This window comes from Callospermophilus lateralis, chromosome 2 (assembly GCF_048772815.1).
Source record: "Callospermophilus lateralis isolate mCalLat2 chromosome 2, mCalLat2.hap1, whole genome shotgun sequence".
NCBI classification, from domain to species: domain Eukaryota; kingdom Metazoa; phylum Chordata; class Mammalia; order Rodentia; family Sciuridae; genus Callospermophilus; species Callospermophilus lateralis.
The window spans coordinates 210,943,922-210,965,356 of record NC_135306.1 but is presented as its reverse complement, the minus strand read 5'-3'; the positions used below and the strand labels follow the sequence as shown (position 1 = coordinate 210,965,356).

The window sequence follows — 21,435 nt, the reverse complement described above, 5'->3', positions numbered from 1 at the left end:
CACCACTCGCCACCCTCCCACCCTGCCGCGCCCGGGAAGGAACAGCACACCAGGGTCCCGCCATCCCCACTGTGTCCACCTCCTGACCTCCCGGCCCTCCGGCTCAGAGGTCCCATCTCCCTGTCCTCCTCACAGCAGCCCTTCCACCTCCTACTGGGGCTGACCCATGTCCACCTGTGCCTCTGCTGCATGGGATTCTGGTCAGTTGGTCACCCGCAGTGCTTCCCACCGCTGTGTCCTGAGGGCGAACCTGCTCCTGGCCACGGGCTTTGACACTAAGCTCAAGAGCTTCCCTGGCAAGCCCCAGGCCCAGTGTCCATGGGGCCAGTGTCCAAGGGCCTGACGGGTTCACTGGGAAGCCCGTTCCCAGGCTGGGCCTGTTTAACACACCAAGACCGCTGCTCCCGAGAGGGGCACCCCACGTCTCCCCGACGCTCCTGTCCTCCCAGCTGCCAGAGTCCAGAATCTACTGCAGCCCTGTCCCTCAACCCCTCTGCCTCCTCCTGTCCTCAAGCGGTTGGCCCAGATACCATGTCCCCCTGCCCAGTGGCTGGCTGACACCCCACACTCTCCACCCGCCTGCTCTCTGCACTCAAGGTCCACTTCTTCTCTGTCTGCTGGCTGTCCAGTCCCTCCTGCCCCGAGCAGATGCCAGCCCTCCTCTCCCGCGGTCTGCTAGCCCCAGCCCAGCCTCAGCTTCCCCGCAGCCTCCGTCCACCTGGTCCCTCGGGCTGGTCTGGGTGCCGAGAGCACAGACACCGTGGTCTTTGAAGCAAAGGAAACGCGTGTCCTCCCTGTCCTGCTCTCTCCTGGCCTTCCCGTGGGACCCCGGGGCCTTCCCATCTGTGCCGAGCTGCCGGTCTTCCTCACCCTCCCCGGCCAGCCAGACTCACACATGAGCACTGCACCCGAGTTCCTCTGCACGGCCCCTCCTGTCCCTCCCTGGCCCACTGTCCTCCACCTGCAGGGGACAGAGCCTGTGGCGGGGCTTCTCTGCCTCCTGGACCAGCATGCTGCTGCCGGCTGGCACTGATGTTGACCTAATTTTATGAACAAGGAGGTTTCAGGTGAGGTGTAGGAGCCAGCCTGGCCCCAGCACCTTGGGATGCACAGGGGTCGGCAGGGCTCTGTCACAGCTGGGTGCTTCCTCCTGGATGGATTTGGGGTTTCCTTGCTCTATTTCAGCCAGCCTGGGGGTTCCTGTACCCCCACATTGGCTGTCTGACCTCTGGGAACTCGGATTTAGGGTGCCCTCCATCAGAGCCCTGGTCCTGCCTCGCACCCCTGCAGAACAGCGTTCCAGAGCAAGCCTGAAAGTCAGCAATGCTGTGGCCCAGGCTGGCCACCAGGCAGTGCCTGAGGTGGCGCCGGGCGCCTCCCGTGTCCCCTGCCCTACACAGGGCACGGACAGAGGCCAGGCTGGAGCTGGGCAGGTGTTTTATTGAAAGTTCACGGGTACAAGAGCTCTGAGCAGGGCCACACTTGGAGGCGGAGGGTGGGGGGAGTGAGTCCCAGATACTGGCAGCCCCCATCCTGGGAGCTCCCACGAAAGCCCTTCTTGCTGGGTGTTGGGTCTGAGGGGCCCCAGAAGCCTGGGTAGGGAAGACGGCAGAGAGGGCAGCTGCTGGAAGCCGGGGCGGTGGCACGGGAGGAAGCCCGGCCCCAGAAACAGGCGGGGTGGAGGCCGAGGCGGCCGGGCGGCCGGGGACGGAGCTGGCTCCTTCAGGCACTGGCTCTGACACGTGATGCTGGCGCACCGCCTCGGGCCACGCGGGAGCCCGCTGCCCCTCGAGGCGGGCCTCAGTAGTCGGTGAGCGGGTACCGGAGGAAGATGAAGACCAGGACGAGGCCCGAGGCGGCCAGGGCCGAGCTGGCGATGTTGAAGAGCCGGGCCGTCTTGGCGTCCTCCACGGCCCCGTTCAGGTCATTGACCAGCTTCTTGTCCCGGACCTGGTGCCAGAAGGGGGGTGAGATCAAGGCCCCGGGCCGCAGCACAGGGACCAGAGGAAGGGCTGCAGCAGGAGGTGAGGGGCCTGCCTTGGGACCACACTGGGGCTGCAAGAGCACGTCCCGGCTTGAGAAGGGGTCACCCCCGTCCTCCTTGGCTCAGAGTAAATGGCTCTGAGAGAGGAGGGAATGGCCAGCAGGGGACACGTGGACAGGGGGACATGGGGATGCAGGGCACATGGGGCGTTTGTTTCTTTCTGCTTTGGGGTGAGTCCAAAGTGATCTAAGGTGAGAGGAGGGTGGCCTCCGAGCAGCAGGCTGGAGGCTGGGCGTGTGCATGTCCCGTGTCCCACCAGGATGCCTGAGAGCGGGCACTACCCAGGGGACAGGCAGCCGCCCAGGGCCTCTGGGGAGGGACGTAGAGTGGGAAGGGTGGAGCCCAGGACCCCTCGGGAAGGCGGAGGGCAGAGCTGTGCCAAGGGCTGCCTTGGCCCAGGGTGGGTGTGAGCACGTCCCCTGTCCTACTAAGTCGCTTATGGACAGGTCTGAGCCACTGCAAGCAGGAGCCTGGGGGAGCCTGGGGGAGCCAGAGCAGGAGGGGCGCTGCCGAGGAGGAGCACGGGTCTCTGCAGTAGTCAGCTGGGCTGCCGAGGAAGAAAGGCCCGGCCGCGGTGACTGGGCAGACTTGGAGCCTGGCGCGGGGAGAGTAGGTGGGGAGAGGTTGTGGGGGAGGTTGTGGGGGTGTGGACAGGCAGAAGGATGAAGCACGGCTGGGGGACGGGTTGTCCTGTGTGTAGACGGATGGGACGCGTTACCGTGATTCAGCCATCTTCCTTTCCCCACCCCAACTGACTATTCCCCAGAAACAGAGACTCGGCCGAGATGAAACCTACTGGACTGGAGACGCGCTGGTGGGGACGGGCTGGTCTCCCTGTTCTCTCCTTGAGAAGATAAAGGGACGGACTGGTTCCCCGTTCCCCTCTGAGAGGTGGGAAAACTGCCTGTCTCTGTTCCCAAGAAGCAGACTTGCCTTCCTCAGGATCAGGGGATGCTCCCTGTGTCAGTTCTAAACCCGCCCTGGCGCCCGGCCGTGGTCCTCGCCCCTAACAGGTGACGTGGGAGGAGCTGCTGCTGCTCTCCCTGTGGCTGCTGCTGTCCCTCTCTGGGCAGAGCAGTCTTGTCAGGCCCCGACAGTGTGTGATCAGTCCTGCGCCACTTTTCTTCCAGGAGGGAGAAGGCAGGAGGGAGGAGGAACAAAAGGGAAGAGAAAGGAAAGAGGATGAAGGGGTGGACCTGAGCCCTGGGAGCAGGGAGCCAGGAAGGGAGCGAGAAAATGGAAGGAAGGGGCAGGAGGTGAGGGGGAGACCGGCGAGTTAGTGGGGAAGGAAAGGCAAGTGGGTGACATGAGCAGATTGTGTGGACTGTGGCGACCAGGTGGGGAGAGAGAGTGGGAGAGAAGAAGAATTGATCTTCAAGAACTTCCCCAATACTCCCCAAATTAGTTCATGAACTAGGAAGGGAAGGATCACTTCCAAGTTCATCCTACACAGCTAGTGTCACAGTCACACCAGAACCAGATAAGAACACATCAAGGGGAAAAAACTACATACCAACACTTTTGATGAACATTAATGCAAAAATAAAATATTAGGAAGCCAAATTCAGAACACATTAAAGAGGTGACACACCATTTCAAGTTGGTTTCATTCTAGGAATGCAAGGATGGTTCAAGACATGCCAATTGATAACCAAGATACACCACAGAAATAGGACCACGGACAAAAATCACACAAAAACCAGATTAATGCTAAAGATGCCCCTTATGGAATTCAGTAGCCCTTGTGATAAAAACCAGAAGAAACAGGGGCTGGAAGGAACTCCCTCATCATCATGAATGCTGCATTTGGCAGATCTAAAGCCAGTATCATAGTGAATGGGGGGAAACTGGAAGTATTTCCACTAACACCAGGGACAAGACAAGGCTGTCCACCTCCCAACTCCTGCTCAATGTAGTACTTGAAATTAGAGTTAGAGCAATTAGCTAAGAAAAATAAAAAGGACACAAACAGGAAAGGAAAAAGTCAATTTATCCCTTTGCAGACGTTAAGAACTGATACTTAGAAGACCCTGAGAGTTCCACCAGAAGGACTTCTCAAGCTGATCAACTCAGCAAAGTAGAAAATATATGATCAACTTACAAAAACCAACAACTTTTTATACACCAATGATGAATGACTGAGAAAGAGATGAGGAAAACAATTATATCTACAATAACTTCTAAAAACTGCTTAGGAATAAAGAGAACCAAAGCGGTAAAAGAGTCCTGCATAAAATATTACAGACACTGAACACGGGAACTGAAGCAGACCCCAGAAGACAGAAGACCTCCCATGTCCACGGATAGAGAGAATCAACACGATTAAAACAGCCATGATTCCAAAACCAACGCACAGATTCAATGTAATCCTCCTCAAATGCCAACAACATTCTTCTCAGAACTAGAAAAAAAAAGCCTCAAGTTCATATGAAAGAAAAAAAGGTGGGTCTGTCAAAGCCACCCTGGGAATTAAGAGCAATGTTGGAGGCATCACAAGACCCACCTTCAAGTTACAAGACAGCCGTGTAGACCAAAGGAGCAGAGAGGGCACACAAGACCCCCGGGGGGCACAGTCGCAGCCACCTTCCTTCCCCGACCCCCACTCTATGAACTCTCTTCTGATTCCCAAGAATAGAAACTCGCCCGGGATACGCCCGCCTGGCCCCGAGACCTGCCACTCTCTCCCTGCTCTTTCTTTGACAGATAGGAGACCACTTACTGGCCCCCAAGACGGGGACGGACTGGTTCCCCGTTCCCCTCTGAGAGGTGGGAAAACTGCCTGTCTCTGTTCCCAAGAAGCAGACTTGCCTTCCTCAGGATCAGGGGATGCTCCCTGTGTCAGGACTAAACCCGCCCTGGCGCCCGGCCGTGGTCCTCGCCCCAATAGGTGACGTTGGAGGAGCTGCTGCTGCTCTCCCTGTGGCTGCTGCTGTCCCTCTCTGGGCAGAGCAGTCTTGTCAGGCCCCAACAGTGTGTGATCAGTCCTGCGCCACTTTTCGTTCAAAACAATGCCTAGAGTTACCTGATCCTAGACAAAAGTGCCAAAAACATACACTGGAGACAAGACGTCCTCTTTAACAACAGGTGCAGGGAAAACTGGCCGTCCACATGTAGAGGACTCAGCTAGAGCCTCATCCCCCACACGGGGCAAGACAACTCCACGTTGACAAAGACCTAGTACAAGACCACACACTTTGTGACTGCTAGGAAAAGAACAGGGCAGACCCTTCACCACACGGGCACCGACGAGGCTTCCCGGATAGGACCGCTCCAGCTCAGAAACTAGAGAGAGGGGCGTGGGTGGTGGGCCACATTAGAAAGCTTCTGCACAGCAAAGGAAGAAACAACCGGGTGAAGAGGGGAGCAGATCTTCACCACCGCCTCTTCCCACCGAGGATTGAGTGAAGAGCTCACACTAACCACCTTGAAAGAGCCACCTGCCCCAGTCAGCACAGGGCAAATGGACTGAAGAGACACCTCTCCAAAGGGGAAGCAGAGATGGGCAACAAACTCGCGGAGACCGTCTCGTGCCGTCAGGGAGACGTTCAGGAAGACCACGCTGCGATTCCCTCTCACTCGGGTCGGAACGGCAGCCGTCAGGAACCCAAGCAGCGACGAACGCCGGCGAGGGTGTGAGACCAGGAAACTGCCACCACCCAAAAGACCAGGCAGGGGCCCTCCCGGTGACCCAGCTGCCCCTCGCCTCGGTATCGACCCCGAGGAGCCAGAGTCATCTCACTACAGTGACACACGCCCACCATTCACAGCCGCCAGCCCAGGTGTCCCTCGATGGACGGGGGGACAAAGGAAACGAGGTGGACATGCACAGTGGAGATTTAGTCAGCCGCGAAGAAGGAGATCATGGCACGTGCAGGAACATGGATGGAACTGGAGCCATGATTTTGAGAGGAATAAGTTATCCTCAGAGATAAAAGTATGCTTCTCTCCTCGGTGGAAGTAGAGGGGGAACAGTGGGAGACCAGGCGTGTGGAAGGAGAGGGAGCCAGCCAGGGTACAGCGGGGGTCCATGGGAGAGCGAGGGACAGGAGTATGTCGGGGAGAAGAATTGGTGGAACTGAGCTTGTATGTCTGCACCACATGCCACAATGAAGCCCACCAACTGGGTGATTAATATGCAGAATTTAAAAAACAGAAGGCTAAGGACGGTGGGTGGTGCTCGCTGCCTGAAGCTTTGTTCAGATGCAGTTTGCATCATTTTCTCCAGAGTTACCTCATCTCCCACTGGATCTAGTCTTCGCCTATTTAGTTCTTTAATTGTGATGCGAAATCACGTTTCTCCCTGATGTCTCCCACTGTGCAGGCGGCCAGCCGCTCCTGTACCCAGCCACCTGGTCCTGTTCTATGACTGACAGAGGCCCCTCAGGAGAAACAGGAATGACTGCACTAGGTGGTCTAGACGGCCCCCCACGCTCTAGACTGCAGCTCTGGGGGAAGGCGCTGTGGGGCTCGCTGGCCGGGTGTGGCCGGGGTCCTACCAGGCCCTGCTGCCCGAGACGTGGAGACACAGCCTGCCCCGGGGTGTGGAGGCTCTCACGGAGCAGTGGGTGTGCAGTGTCCCATGTCTGCCTCCAATGGAGGCAAAGAAGGCCTCCAGGCCAGAGTGGCCAGCAGAGACCACCCCTGGCAGCCTGACCGCCCCTGTCCAGGCAGGATGCTCAGGAAAAGAGGGCCATCAGCACGTGGGAAGTGCCCTGAGACGAGCACCTGGCGTCCTCCTCCAAATCACCAATGTCGGATGACCCCGGGGCCACATGTATGCTGACAAAGCTCTCCATTCCTGGACCAGTGCTGGTCATGGCCTCCGTTCAGGTCTGTGAAGTGCGGAAGGGAGTGATGGAGAGGGTGAGCCACAGGGTGGGGAGTGGGGGGGGGGGCACAGGGCCACGGAGTGGGTGAAGACGGTTGGCTCTAAGGACTCAGGGAAAGGGGACGTGGTGGTGACTAGAAGACAGGAAAGGGTGGGGGAAAGAAGGAGGTCCACATATTGGACACAGGCATGGAGGACTGCATGCAGGAGTATGTGCTGGACAGATAGCTGTAGCAGAGGAGTGGGAGGGTGGGCTGTGGACAAATGGACGCAGGACAGTGGACAGGTTGGTGCCTAAGGAAATAAGTGAAGGGTATCACTGTGGGGGACAAGTGACTCGATGAGAATGAGGCAGACGTCTGAGCAGGGGGCTCAGGGGGCACAGGATGAATGTGAGGAAAGCAGGAGGGGGATTGGTATGTTCAGAATACAGACCAGCTGGGCAGCGGCCAGCACAGGCACTAGTGCAGAGGGATGGGTGGGACAGGCAGGCCGGGTTGGATGATATATGCCACAGGGGTGAAAGTGCATGGATGGACATAGGGACGTGGAGGAATGAGCAGACATAGGTGCGTTTGCAAATTCACATCTATGGGGTGGAAGAGATGGGCACAAAACATGAAAATGCATGCTGGGTGAACACAACAGGTGGAGAGATCCAGACGAGGATGATGGGCATAGGTGGCCAGCTGCTGAAGTGGGATGCAGTGGTGTGAGTTGCACAGGGGCACAGTCAGCATGGTGCATAGAGGGACAGATGCACTGGGGATGCAGTGGTGTGAGCTGCATCATCAGGACAGGTGCACAGAAAGGCAAGGTAGATGGAGAAACAGGTGCACTCAGGAAGCAATGGTGTGAGCTGCATTATCAGGACAGGTGCATAGTTAGGCATGGGGATGGAGGGACATGTGCACTGGGGATGCAGTGGTGTGAGCTGCATCATAGGACAGGTGGACAGGTAGGCATGGCAGATGGAGGGACAGGTGCACTGGAGATGCAGTGGTGTGAGATGCATCATCAAGACAGATGCACAGGCAGCAGCGTGGATGGAGGAACAGGTGCACTGGGGACACAGTGGTGTGAGCTGATCATCAGAACATGTGCACAGGTAGCATGGTGAACGGAGAGACAGGTGCACTGGGGACGCAGTGGTGTGAGTTGCATCATCAGGACAGGTGCACAGGTAGACATGGTGGATGGAGGGACAGGTGCATTGGGGATGCAGTGGTGTGAGCTGATCATCAGGACAGGTGCACAGGTAGACATGGCAGATGGAGGGACAGGTGCACTGGGGATGTAGTGGTGTGAGCTGCATCATCAGGACATGTGCACAGGTAGGCATGGTGCTTCGACGGACAGGTGCACTGGGGATGCAGTGGTGTGAGCTGCATCATCAGGACAGGTGCACAGGTAGGCATGGTGGATGGAGGGACAGGTGCACTGGGGATGCAGTAGTGTGAGTTGATCATCAGGACAGGTGCACAGGTAGCATGGTGGATGGAGGGACAGGTGCATTGGGGATGCAGTGGTGTGAGCTGATCATCAGGACATATGCACAGGTAGGCATGGTGCATGGAGGGACTGGTGCACTGGGGATGCAGTAGTGTGAGTTGCATCATCAGGACAGGTGGAGAGGTAGGCACGGTGGATAGGTAGGCACGGTGGATGAAGGGACAGGTGCACTGGGGATGCAGTGGTGTGAGTTGCATCATCAGGACAGGTGCACAGGCAGCAGGGTGGATGGAGGGTCAAGTGCATTGGGGATGCAGTGGTGTTTCATTCATCAGGACAGGTGCACAGGTAGGCATGGTGGATGGAGGGACAGGTCACTGGGGATGCAGTGATGTGAGATGTATCATCAGCACAGGGGCACAGACAGCATGGTGTATAGAGGGACAGATGCACTGGGGATGCAGTGGTGTGAGCTGCATCATCTTGACAGGTGCACAGGTAGACAGGGTGGATGGAGGAACAGGTGCACTGGGGATGCAGTGGTGTGACCTGCATCACCAGGACAGATGCACAGGCAGCATTGTGGATGGAGGGATAGGTGCACTGGGGATGCAGTGGTGTGAGTTGCATCATCAGGACAGGTGCACAGGTAGGCATGGTGGATGGAGGGACAGGTGCACTGGAGATGCAGTGGTGTGATCTGCATTATCAGGACATGTGCTCAGGTAGGCATGGTGGATGGAGGGATAGGTTCCCTGGGAATGCAGTGGTGTGAGCTGCATCATCAGGACAGGTGCACAGGTAGACAGGGTGGATGGAGGGACAGGTGCACTGGGGATGCAGTGGTGTGAGCTGCATCATCAGGACAGATGCACAGGCAGCATTGTGGATGGAGGGATAGGTGCACTGGGGATGCAGTGGTGTGATCTGCATCATCAGGACATGTGCACAGGTAGCATGGTGGATGGAGGGACAGGTGCACTGGGGATGCAGTGGTGTGAGCTGCATCATCAGGACAGGGGCACAGGTAGGCATGGTGGATGGAGGGACAGGTGCACCGGCGATGCAGTGGTGTGAGCTGCATCATCAGGACAAGTGCACAGGTAGGCATGGTGGATGGAGGAACAGGTGCACTGGGGATGCAGTGGTATGAGCTGCATCATCTTGACAGGTGCACAGGTAGGCAGGGTGGATGGAGGGACCGGTGCACTGGGGATGCAGTGGTGTGAGCTGCATCATCAGGACAAGTGCACAGGTAGGCATGGTGGATGGAGGGACAGGTGCACTGGGGATGCAGTGGTGTGAGCTGCATCATCTTGACAGGTGCACAGGTAGGCAGGGTGGATGGAGGGACAGGTGCACTGGGGATGCAGTGGTGTGAGCTGCATCATCTTGACAGGTGCACAGGTAGACAGGGTGGATGGAGGGACAGGTGCCCTGGGGATGCAGTGGTGTGAGCTGCATCATCAGGACAGGTGCACAGGTAGGCAGGGTGGATGGAGGGACCGGTGCACTGGGGAAGCAATGGTGTGACCTGCATCATCAGGACAAGTGCACAGGTAGGCATGTAGGATGAAGGGACAGTTGCACTGGGGAAGCAGTGGTATGAGCTGCATCATCTTGACAGTTGCACAGGTAGGCAGGGTGGATGGAGGGACAGGTGCACTGGGGATGCAGTGGTGTGAGCTACATCATCAGGACAAGTGCACAGGTAGGCAGGGTGGATGGAGGGACAGGTGGACTGGGGATGCAGTGGTGTGACCTGCATCTACAGGACAGGTGCACAGGTAGGCAGGGTGGATGGAGGGACAGGTGCACTGGGGATGCAGTGGTGTGAGCTGCATCATCTTGACAGGTGCACAGGTAGACAGGGTGGATGGAGGGACAGGTGCACTGGGGATGCAGTGGTGTGACCTGCATCACCAGGACAGATGCACAGGCAGCATTGTGGATGGAGGGACAGGTGCACTGGGAAAGCAATGGTGTGATCTGCATCATCAGGACAGGTGCACAGGTAGCATGGTGGATGGAGGGACAGGTGCACTGGGGATGCAGTGGTGTGAGATGCATCATCAGGACAGGTGCACAGGTAGGCATGGTGGATGGAGGGACAGGTGCACCGGCGATGCAGTGGTGTGAGCTGCATCATCAGGACAAGTGCACAGGTAGGCATGTAGGATGGAGGGACAGGTGCACCGGCGATGCAGTGGTGTGAGCTGCATCATCAGGACAAGTGCACAGGTAGGCATGGTGGATGGAGGGACAGGTGAACTGGGGATGCAGTGGTGTGAGCTACATCATCAGGACAAGTGCACAGGTAGGCAGGGTGGATGGAGGGACAGGTGCACTGGGGATGCAGTGGTGTGACCTGCATCATCAGGACAAGTGCACAGGTAGGCATGTAGGATGAAGGGACAGTTGCACTGGGGAAGCAGTGGTATGAGCTGCATCATCTTGACAGGTGCACAGGTAGGCAGGGTGGATGGAGGGACAGGTGCACTGGAGATGCAGTGGTGTGAGCTACATCATCAGGACAAGTGCACAGGTAGGCAGGGTGGATGGAGGGACAGGTGCACTGGGGATGCAGTGGTGTGACCTGCATCTACAGGACAGGTGCACAGGTAGGCAGGGTGGATGGAGGGACAGGTGCACTGGGGATGCAGTGGTGTGAGCTGCATCATCTTGACAGGTGCACAAGTAGACAGGGTGGATGGAGGGACAGGTGCACTGGGGATGCAGTGGTGTGACCTGCATCATCAGGACAAGTGCACAGGTAGGCATGTAGGATGAAGGGACAGTTGCACTGGGGAAGCAGTGGTATGAGCTGCATCATCTTGACAGGTGCACAGGTAGGCAGGGTGGATGGAGGGACAGGTGCACTGGAGATGCAGTGGTGTGAGCTACATCATCAGGACAAGTGCACAGGTAGGCAGGGTGGATGGAGGGACAGGTGCACTGGGGATGCAGTGGTGTGACCTGCATCTACAGGACAGGTGCACAGGTAGGCAGGGTGGATGGAGGGACAGGTGCACTGGGGATGCAGTGGTGTGAGCTGCATCATCTTGACAGGTGCACAAGTAGACAGGGTGGATGGAGGGACAGGTGCACTGGGGATGCAGTGGTGTGAGCTGCATCATCTTGACAGGTGCACAGGTAGACAGGGTGGATGGAGGGACAGGTGCACTGGGGATGCAGTGGTGTGACCTGCATCACCAGGACAGATGCACAGGCAGCATTGTGGATGGAGGGACAGGTGCACTGGGGAAGCAATGGTGTGATCTGCATCATCAGGACATGTGCACAGGTAGCATGGTGGATGGAGGGACAGGTGCACTGGGGATGCAGTGGTGTGAGCTGCATCATCAGGACAGGGGCACAGGTAGGCATGGTGGATGGAGGGACAGGTGCACTGGGGATGCAGTGGTATGAGCTGCATCATCTTGACAGGTGCACAGGTAGGCAGGGTGGATGGAGGGACCGGTGCACTGGGGATGCAGTGGTGTGAGCTGCATCATCAGGACAAGTGCACAGGTAGGCATGGTGGATGGAGGGACAGGTGCACTGGGGATGCAGTGGTATGAGCTGCATCATCTTGACAGGTGCACAGGTAGGCAGGGTGGATGGAGGGACAGGTGCACTGGGGATGCAGTGGTGTGAGCTGCATCATCTTGACAGGTGCACAGGTAGACAGGGTGGATGGAGGGACAGGTGCCCTGGGGATGCAGTGGTGTGAGCTGCATCATCAGGACAGGTGCACAGGTAGGCAGGGTGGATGGAGGGACCGGTGCACTGGGGAAGCAATGGTGTGATCTGCATCATCAGGACAAGTGCACAGGTAGGCATGGTGAATGGAGGGACAGGTGCACTGGGGATGCAGTGGTGTGAGCTGCATCATCAGGACAGGGGCACAGGTAGGCATGGTGGATGGAGGGACAGGTGCACCGGCGATGCAGTGGTGTGAGCTGCATCATCAGGACAAGTGCACAGGTAGGCAGGGTGGATGAAGGGACAGGTGCACTGGGGATGCAGTGGTGTGAGCTGCATCATCAGGACAAGTGCACAGGTAGGCATGGTGAATGGAGGGACAGGTGCACTGGGGATGCAGTGGTGTGAGCTGCATCATCAGGACAGGGGCACAGGTAGGCATGGTGGATGGAGGGACAGGTGCACCGGCGATGCAGTGGTGTGAGCTGCATCATCAGGACAAGTGCACAGGTAGGCAGGGTGGATGAAGGGACAGGTGCACTGGGGATGCAGTGGTGTGAGCTGCATCATCAGGACAAGTGCACAGGTAGCATGGTGGATGGAGGGACAGGTGCACTGGGGATGCAGTGGTGTGAGCTGCATCATCAGGACAGGGGCACAGGTAGGCATGGTGGATGGAGGGACAGCGCACCGGCGATGCAGTGGTGTGAGCTGCATCATCAGGACAAGTGCACAGGTAGGCATGGTGGATGGAGGAACAGGTGCACTGGGGATGCAGTGGTATGAGCTGCATCATCTTGACAGGTGCACAGGTAGGCAGGGTGGATGGAGGGACCGGTGCACTGGGGATGCAGTGGTGTGAGCTGCATCATCAGGACAAGTGCACAGGTAGGCATGGTGGATGGAGGGACAGGTGCACTGGGGATGCAGTGGTATGAGCTGCATCATCTTGACAGGTGCACAGGTAGGCAGGGTGGATGGAGGGACAGGTGCACTGGGGATGCAGTGGTGTGAGCTGCATCATCTTGACAGGTGCACAGGTAGACAGGGTGGATGGAGGGACAGGTGCCCTGGGGATGCAGTGGTGTGAGCTGCATCATCAGGACATGTGCACAGGTAGGCAGGGTGGATGAAGGGACAGGTGCACTGGGGATGCAGTGGTGTGAGCTGCATCATCAGGACAAGTGCACAGGTAGGCATGGTGAATGGAGGGACAGGTGCACTGGGGATGCAGTGGTGTGAGCTGCATCATCAGGACAGGGGCACAGGTAGGCATGGTGGATGGAGGGACAGGTGCACCGGCGATGCAGTGGTGTGAGCTGCATCATCAGGACAAGTGCACAGGTAGGCAGGGTGGATGAAGGGACAGGTGCACTGGGGAAGCAGTGGTGTGAGATGTATCATCAGCACAGGGGCACAGACAGCATGGTGTATAGAGGGTAAGGAGCAATGTGGATGCAGTGGTGTGAGCTGATCATCAGGACAGGTGAACAGGTAGGCATGTAGGATGGAGGGACAGGTGCACTGGGGATGCAGTGGTGTGAGCTGCATCATCAGGACAGGTGGACAGGTAGACAGGGTGGATGGAGGGACAGGTGCACTGGGGATGCAGTGGTGTGAGCTGCATCATCAGGACAGGGGCACAGGTAGGCATGGTGCATGGAGGGACAGGTGCACTGGGGAAGCAATGGTGTGACCTGCATCATCAGGACATATGCACAGGTAGGCATGGTGGATGGAGGGACAGGTGCCCTGGGGATGCAGTGGTGTGAGCTGCATCATCAGGACAGGGGCACAGGTAAGCATGGTGCATGGAGGGTCAGGTGCACTTGGGATGCAGTGGTGTGACCTGCATCTACAGGACAGGGGCACAGGTAGGCACGGTGGATGGAGGGACAGGTGCACTGGGGATGCAGTGGTGTGACTTGCATTAGCAGGACAGATGCACAGGCAGCATTGTGGATGGAGGGACAGGTGCACTGGGGAAGCAATGGTGTGATCTGCATCATCAGGACATGTGCACAGGTAGCATGGTGGATGGAGGGACAGGTGCCCTGGGGATGCAGTGGTGTGAGCTGCATCATCAGGACAGGGGCACAGGTAGGCATGGTGCATGGAGGGTCAGGTGCACTGGGGAAGCAGTGGTGTGAGATGTATCATCAGCACAGGGGCACAGACAGCATGGCGTATAGAGGGTAAGGAGCAATGTGGATGCAGTGGTGTGAGCTGCATCATCAGGACAGGTGCACACGTAGGCATGGGGGATGAAGGGACAGGTGCACTGGGGATGCAGTGGTGTGAGCTGATCATCAGGACAGGTGCACAGGTAGGCATGGGGGATGAAGGGACATGTGCACTCAGGATTCAGTGGTGTGAGCTGCATCATCGGGACAGGTACATGGTAGGTGTGTTGGATGGAAGGATAGTTGGTGAGTAGATTTTTTGCACTTTGGTAGGAAACATCAGGTGGATTAATGGAAGGTGGAGTTATGATCTACGATTCATATTGTATGCCTAAGGATGGTAGATTGGGGCAGATTCATTCTCTCATTCAATCCATCAGCCTTGACTTTAGCCTCCTCCCTGCAATTTCCACACAACCTGGGTATACAACAAGGCGCAGAGCAAATTTGTCCTGTGGAGTTTACATTCACAGACAAGGGGACAGGCAATGAACAGAAAAGTGAGATGTAGTGTGTGAAGCTTGCTCTAAAGAAGACCCAGCACTGGACTTTCCGCATAACCACTGTTCACACAGCACTTCCAGGGCAGTCAACTTGTGCCAACAGGAGAGTAGGGGTGATGTGCATAGGTCCTACGCAAACACTGAGATCATAGCACCTTCGGGTCTTGGCACCCATGTGGAGACCTGGGCCTTACCTTCCCAGGACACCCAGGGACGAGTATCCTCGAAGGCCTAGGTCTTCGCTTCCTGTGCCCACCATGTGGTCCAACCTGGACTCCTAGGACAGTCCCCACCTGGTCCCCTGCTCCTGCCTGTGTCCTCATGGGCTCTTCTCCACACAGCGGCCCGAGTCCCCTCCCATATGTGAGCCAGGTCACATGGGCCTGTGTTTCCTGTTCTCAGAGCTCCATTTCACTCCTGGTAAGTGTGGTTTGCAAGGCTAGGTGGCTGGGGCCCTGGCTGCCCTCTGGTCTCCTGCCCCACGTCCCACCCCAGCCCAGCCATTCTGCCCACGGAACTGACGCTCCCTCAGGGCTCTGCGTGGCGGCCCCTCTCCTGGGTGCACTCTTCCTCGGGTGCACTTTAGGCTACTGTGTGAATCACTTCCTGCCTACACTCAAGTATCACCCACCAGAGAGGACTGCTCTGCCCACCCTCCACGCAGCCTCGGCCCCTGCCCGTCGCCTCGGCCATGGCCTGTTCATGTTTTCTTGCTGACATCACCACTTGACATGCGTAAGTGTTTCATAATTGTCTGGCTTCCCTGCCAGAAGGTCTGCTCCAAGGTCAGGAACTCTGGGTCTCTCGTCACTGTTATTAGACAGGGGACGGTGATGCACCGTGAGCATAGTAACGAAGAAGTAGTGGGAAGAGGCAGGGAGTCTGAGTGATCAACGATGAGGAGATGGACAGCCTCACGAATGATGAGACGTCACAGGGAGGGTGCAGGGGAGGAAGGGAGGAGGACAGCGTGGCCTTGGGAGTGAAGGATGGGGTAAGTGTGTGCACTGAGGCGAACCCATGTATGCACGGGAGAGGAGGAGCCCAGAGGAGGAGACGGCAGACCTGGGACAGGGGCGGAGATAACGAGATGGAAGAAGTGGGGTTGGAGGGGGTGAGGCGACAGGGTTTACAGCTGGGTGCTGTGTGGGGAGAGGGACTCATGGCAGAGGAACCTGCGGGAGGGCCCATGGGCAGAGGGAAAGGGGGAGAGGAGATGTGCCCAGGTGGATGGTGGGCGGATGGTCACCTGGAGGGACTGACAGGTCGGGGGTGTCGGTGGGTAAAAGTAGGGGAGAAGAGCTAAGGGGTGAGAGATCAGGAAAGGGGTCACATGGTTGGAGTAGGAGCGGTGCAGTGGGGTGAACGGGAAGGGGGAAGTTGGGAAGAAGCATGTGGGTCAGGAAGTGCTGGGGTGGGGTGGCTGGATGGGCAGAGGCGGGGTGAGGAGAGATGGCTGGGCATCCAGCAGCTGGGGAAGGATGGGTGTCTGGAGGAAGCTGGAGGATTGATGGGGGCGCCTGGGCGAAGTCCTACTGGGGCAGGATGGGGTGACCGAGGTAGGAACAGAGGAGAAGGAAGGGCAGAGGAAACAAGAGTGATAGTAAGTGGAGACCAAGGCAAGGCACCGCCTCGGCTGTGTTTCGTGTGTCAACTCTTCTAACAGCACTTAGAGGTATGTCCGTCATCATCTGTAAAAGGAAGAGATTTAAGCACAAAGGTAGTGGTTATTTAAGGTCTCACGGCTACTCAGAGGTGTGGTCAGGGCTCAAACACGCTCTGAATCAGAGCCACATGAGCCCTTGGGTAGTGTGTGGGGATAAGGAGGTGGCGGTGGGAGGGATGATTACTGGTGTGTAAATAACTGGAGGAGGGAGGAAGGACAGATTGAGAAAGATCACAGGGGTGGAAAGACGCACAGGTCTGAGGCAGATGTGCTGGGTGCAGAGGCATGACCCGGCAGGTTGACGCGAGGTGTTCAGCAATGAGAGGGGGAAGCAGGGAGGTCGGGTGGGAGGCTGGGAGGGGCGGACAGGGGCCAATGCAGACATGGATTCCTAAGGCAAGAATGGGTGAGTGTGTGGGGGACAGCAGGGGCAAGGTGACTGAAACTGCGGATGACGGACGGACGGACGGACAGGAAGGGCTGGGAGTTCCTCAGCAACTGGCATTAGAGAGAGGGTCAGCAGGTTGATGCAGGAGCTGGTGGGGACGGGCTAGGGGAGCGGGAGGGAGGAAGCAGCACCAACGCTGTGTGCAGATGGAGAGATGCGGGTCTAGATGGCGGGAGGGAGGAGGAGGGTGCGCAGATGCCGGTCACACATGACTTAGAGATGGGTATGTTCTGAGGAATGCACTGCCAGGAGGTTTCACCATTTTGTTGATGTCATGGGGTGCACTTATGCAAACTAAGACAGGACATCACTTGGTGACACAATCTTAATGGAGCTACTGTCAGATATATTGTCCTTTGTTGACTGAAGTGTCACATGGCTGTGTGAGGGTGTGTGGGTGGACAGATGGGTGAGTGGATGGAGGGCAGGTGGGTGGAAGGTGGATCGAGGGTGGGTAGTTGGGTGGGTGGGTGGATGAATGAGGGGGCTGGGTGGACAGAGGGTGTGGTTGGGGAGGGTGGGTGGTGGGTGGATGAGTGGTAGGTAGGGTGTAGGTGGATGGTTGGGTGGACAGTGGGGTGGATGCTGGTGTTGATGTTCAGAGCAGCAGGTAAGCATGCCACCCGGTGAGTCCTAACCCAGGGCAGCCCCGTCTCGTCAACGACTCCTCCCACTGCCCTCTTGCCGGAAGCCTCCCAGCTGCCACTCCCTGGCTTTATCTGTCGCCTGCTCCTGGCCCCCCGTCCCTGTCCGAGTTTGGGCTGCATGCCCTCCTGTGGATCTCCGTGCCAGGACCCCCACTGTCCTCTGGGCCTTTCTTTTCCCCTGTCTTGGCAGTGGCTGGGATGCCACAGCACTGGCCACCTCGTCTTCGGTCTTCCCCACGACGGACCCCCAACCCCTTCCCCACGTGGCTCCAGGTGCCTCTCAGGACTGTCTTCTACAGCCCACGGAGCATGGGGCCTGGCTGACCGAGTGCTCCACCACGCAGCCTTAGTTCATGCTCGGCTCTGCACATGCAACGCCCCGCTCTTCCTTCCTTCAAGGCCAGCAAAAGTGCTGCCGCCTCCCAGAGGTCTGCTGCCCCGGGCCCCACCTGGCCCCAAACTGGGAGCAAAGTCACCCTCTTCTGTCTGAGGTGTCGGGACACCAGTTCCATCTCATGTGTCCATCCACCCATCCAACCAACATTCCCTGGCCCCTGTGTTGGTCAGCCCTGCCTGGGACACGGATGGCTCCAAGATGCAGGGACTCGTCTTGGTAGAGGGTATGATAGAGCAGGGTCCTGGAGGTTCTGCAGGAGACACAGACCCAAGCTCCCAGGCCGGGGTGTGCACGTCACTGCTCTCCGGGAATGAGGGGGGCCAGGGAGTGTCTGACAGGCCAGGAGGGGTCACAATGGTGCTGAATGCTGAGAGAAGTTTGGACACTCTCCAGCTAACAGGGGGTAGCCATGTCTTTATGAGGCTGCACATGGAGGCTGCATGAATGGAGAATTGGTCTTTTCTATCTTGTCCCTCCCCAGACACCAGGCTGAGCAAAATAAGGGCCCATTCTCTGTGCTGCATCCCAGCCTGCAGGGGGCCGAGCTGCCGCAGCTGCGGGAGGGCGGTGGTGGCTTGAGGGCTGGGTGGACAGACAGGCAGGCCAGGACACAGCTCCTGCCACACCCGCTGCCTGCCAGCCCCCACCCCTGCTCAAGTGCGCTGGCCTAGACAGGGTCCCTTCTGTCGGTTCTGTGAGCAGGTGAGGGAACAGAAGCTCAGTGGAGAGAGATGGCTCGCCAATCCCCCAAGCTGGGTCCTAGCCAAGGCCTCCTGACCCCACGGCCATTCCCTGCCCTTGAAAATGCCCATGATGGTCAGCCTGATGTGCAGCAGCAGCCGCTCAGGAGACCTGCCACTGGATGGACAGGTGGACCATCCCCAGCCCTTGGGCACAGAGCCGGACAGCTCTGTCCCGCCCCACCCCAGGAGGCAGCTTGTGTAGTGCACCCCCAGGGAGCCCCAGAGCCTTTCCACCTTCACTGGGTACACCTGGGGGGCAGCCCCAGAGAATGGGGAGTCCTTTCTGCCTCTTCAAACTAGTGAGCTCATGTCATCCCGCCGCAGCACGGACCCAGCACAGACAGGCCTGACCTACCTACAACCTGCACCAGATGGACCTGCCCCATGCCAGCCAGCCGGCCACAGCCTGAGCCAAAGGGGAGGAGGGGACAGCTTCCGGACAGGAGCCCAAGTAGCCAGGCCTGTACCCCCAGGCTGTCCTCTCCAGGCACTGCCTGCAGGCTGCGCTGGGCTGATCTCCGGCCACACCAGCCCCCAAGGGCCTTCCCTTGCTGCCTCCTCAGCACATGTGCACACACACTCTTACACACACAGATACTAACACTAGCTTGCACAAATACATGCATTCACTTGCACATATGCACATACATCTACATACTTACAGGCAGTTAACACCGCAAACTCATAGGCACATACATACACATTTGCACATCTACCCAGGCACATATGCATGCATACACATGCATACAATATATGCATGTGCATACTTACATACATGAGTTACACTCACCCACCCCCCCACACGCACATGTCCACGCTCACACTCATATAAACTCACTCGTGCTGGCCTGGTGGTGCACTCCTATCATCCCAGTGACTCGGGAGGCTGAGGCAGGAGGACTGCAAGTTCAAGGCCAGCCTGGGCAACTTAATGAGGCCCTGTCTCAAGACAAAAATTAAAAAAATAAAAAGGGCTGGGGGAGCAGCTCAGTGGTAGAGCACCCCTGGGTTTAATCTCCAGTACCAAAAAAAAAAAAAATCCCCCCCAAAAAAACCTTCACACTCACACAACACACACACACACACGCACACACACATGTTGCACACACACTTGGCATGCACACTCACGTGCACAGGTCCCACGTGGTGGTGCCCGGGGCTAGGTCCACAGGCATGACGATGGAGTGCACATGACGGGAGATGGTGGTGCTGTGGATGAGTCAGGAGGAGGTGGCCAGGCGTGTGGTACGCACAGGGTGGGGCTCTTGGCTCAAAGACGATTAGAGGCAGAGCTGTCCGGGCGTCCCTGCTCCCAGGTCGGCCTTGCCCTAGCTCTTCTCTCCCCACAGCCCTGCTGCTCCCGGGCCTCCTGCCACCCCACCTGGCTGGGCAGCTGTAATCAGTGGAATGCATCTGGCTATGGCCATTCAAGTCTGGGCTCGGGAAAGTGATGATCTGGCCCAATGCGAGCCAGGTCCTTCTTCCTGGAGTGGCAGGGTGTGGGGACACCTGAGTCCCCATCTCCCTGCACAGCCCAGGGATACTCAGTCCCTACAAGGGGTAGAGGGGTCACCCCACCCAAAGTGCACTGGTGGCAGTCCCCTACAGGCGCAGTCTTCCCCTCCCTCTGCCCTCGGGGGTGGGTCCCGTGGCCTGACAGTCTTCTCTGCTTCCAACCAGTTCCTCTCAGAGCCGAGGGGCTCTGGAACTCCTGCCCACTCTGGGCACAGGGTGGTGGGGTCTATGGCACATGCTTTCCCGTTCTTTCCCTGGGCTGCCCTAGCCACCAGGCATTGACTTCCAACCAAGCACACAGTGGGGTGTGCACCAAAGCCTGGCCTCAGGTTCCCTGATGACAGAAGGCATGCAAGGGTCCCCGAGGTCACCCCTCCTCTCTCAAAAGGTGCAGGATTGCAAACCCTCTTCAGCTCCTGAGGGCTCCATCCCTTTTGACCTTGGGATGGCTGCTGGCCAGGGTGAATTCCCTGGGTCCCCACGCCCCATGGCTGGGCTCAGTTGGCTGTGCAGAGAAGGGTCCCGGGACCCCAAGTCCCTGTCAGAAGCTCTCTCAGCTCAGGAAAGGAAGGGATAGCCCCTTGCTGCCCAGGGATGCCTGGCCAAGGCCCCATCCCAGGACCCCAGGTCCCTCTGGGCCCCAGCTGCACCTGCTCTACCACAGCAGAGGGAGGGCCAGAGCAGTGCGCTCGGGTCCTGTCCAGCCAGCACCCACCCCTCCTTTCCGCCCTGCCACCGCGGGGGCTCACTTTGAGGGAGTAGGCCAAGGCGATGAAGCCCAGGCAGCAGAAGTTGAGGTAGACGAAGTTGAAGATGGACCACAGGTAGTAGTCGTTCACCTCGGTGGTGTCCGGGTAGACCTCGATGACGGTCGTGGGGTTCGTCATGGTCTTCTTCTCAGCCAGGTGCTTGCAGGCCTGGGGGCCCCCAGCCACCCGCACGCTGTCTGTCTTGCTGCTCTTGGACTCCATGGGGAACAGAGTGGGTGCCATGGGGGGTGAGGCTGAGGGCTCAGTGGCAGGGGCCGCTGGAGCCTGCAAGGCAGGGGGCTTGGACACACAGGCAAAGCAGCCCTTGGGCGAACCTACGGGGGGCCTTGGAATCCAGAAGGCCCCGTCCAGGGGGACTCGGGCTTCCTGGGTGCCGTCCGTGGTGCTGGCCGGGGCTCCCAGCAGGGCTGGGCACTGGCCGGGGCCCTGGGCCTGCAGGGAGGAAGAGAGTAGGAATGAACTGGGCCCTGCTGGTGGAGCAGCACCCACCCTGGAGCCCTGCAACATCTCCCCTGCAGCCCCATAAACAGCCCC

General features: G+C 58.1%; 1 protein-coding gene across 2 annotated transcripts; it reads right to left on the bottom strand.

Moving 5' to 3' along the window:
- Positions 1 to 1,707: 1,707 nt before the first annotated feature.
- Ifitm10 (interferon induced transmembrane protein 10) lies at positions 1,708 to 21,200 on the bottom strand. Of its 2 annotated transcripts, none has more exons than XM_076844885.1 (2): positions 20,881 to 21,200; positions 1,708 to 1,950 (listed from the first exon to the last, which is right to left on the bottom strand). In XM_076844885.1, the coding sequence occupies exons 1-2, from the start codon at positions 21,121 to 21,123 to the stop codon at positions 1,801 to 1,803; spliced, it is 393 nt and encodes a 130-aa protein (XP_076701000.1). In that variant the 5' UTR covers positions 21,124 to 21,200; the 3' UTR covers positions 1,708 to 1,800. The 2 variants fall into 2 exon arrangements, with proteins under 2 accessions (XP_076701000.1, XP_076701001.1); XM_076844886.1 differs by having other exon boundaries at positions 20,971 to 21,200.
- Positions 21,201 to 21,435: the final 235 nt, after the last annotated feature.

What these genes read in the sequence shown, in the direction of transcription:
- Ifitm10 (XM_076844885.1), bottom strand. Translation starts at nt 21,123, where the DNA reads ATGGCACCCACTCTGTTCCCCATGGAGTCCAAGAGCAGCAAGACAGAC. An exon ending in CCTTGGCCTACTCCCTCAAA is followed by an intron (nt 1,951 to 20,880) that starts GTGAGCCCCCGC and finishes TTCTGGCACCAG; the next exon opens with GTCCGGGACAAGAAGCTGGT.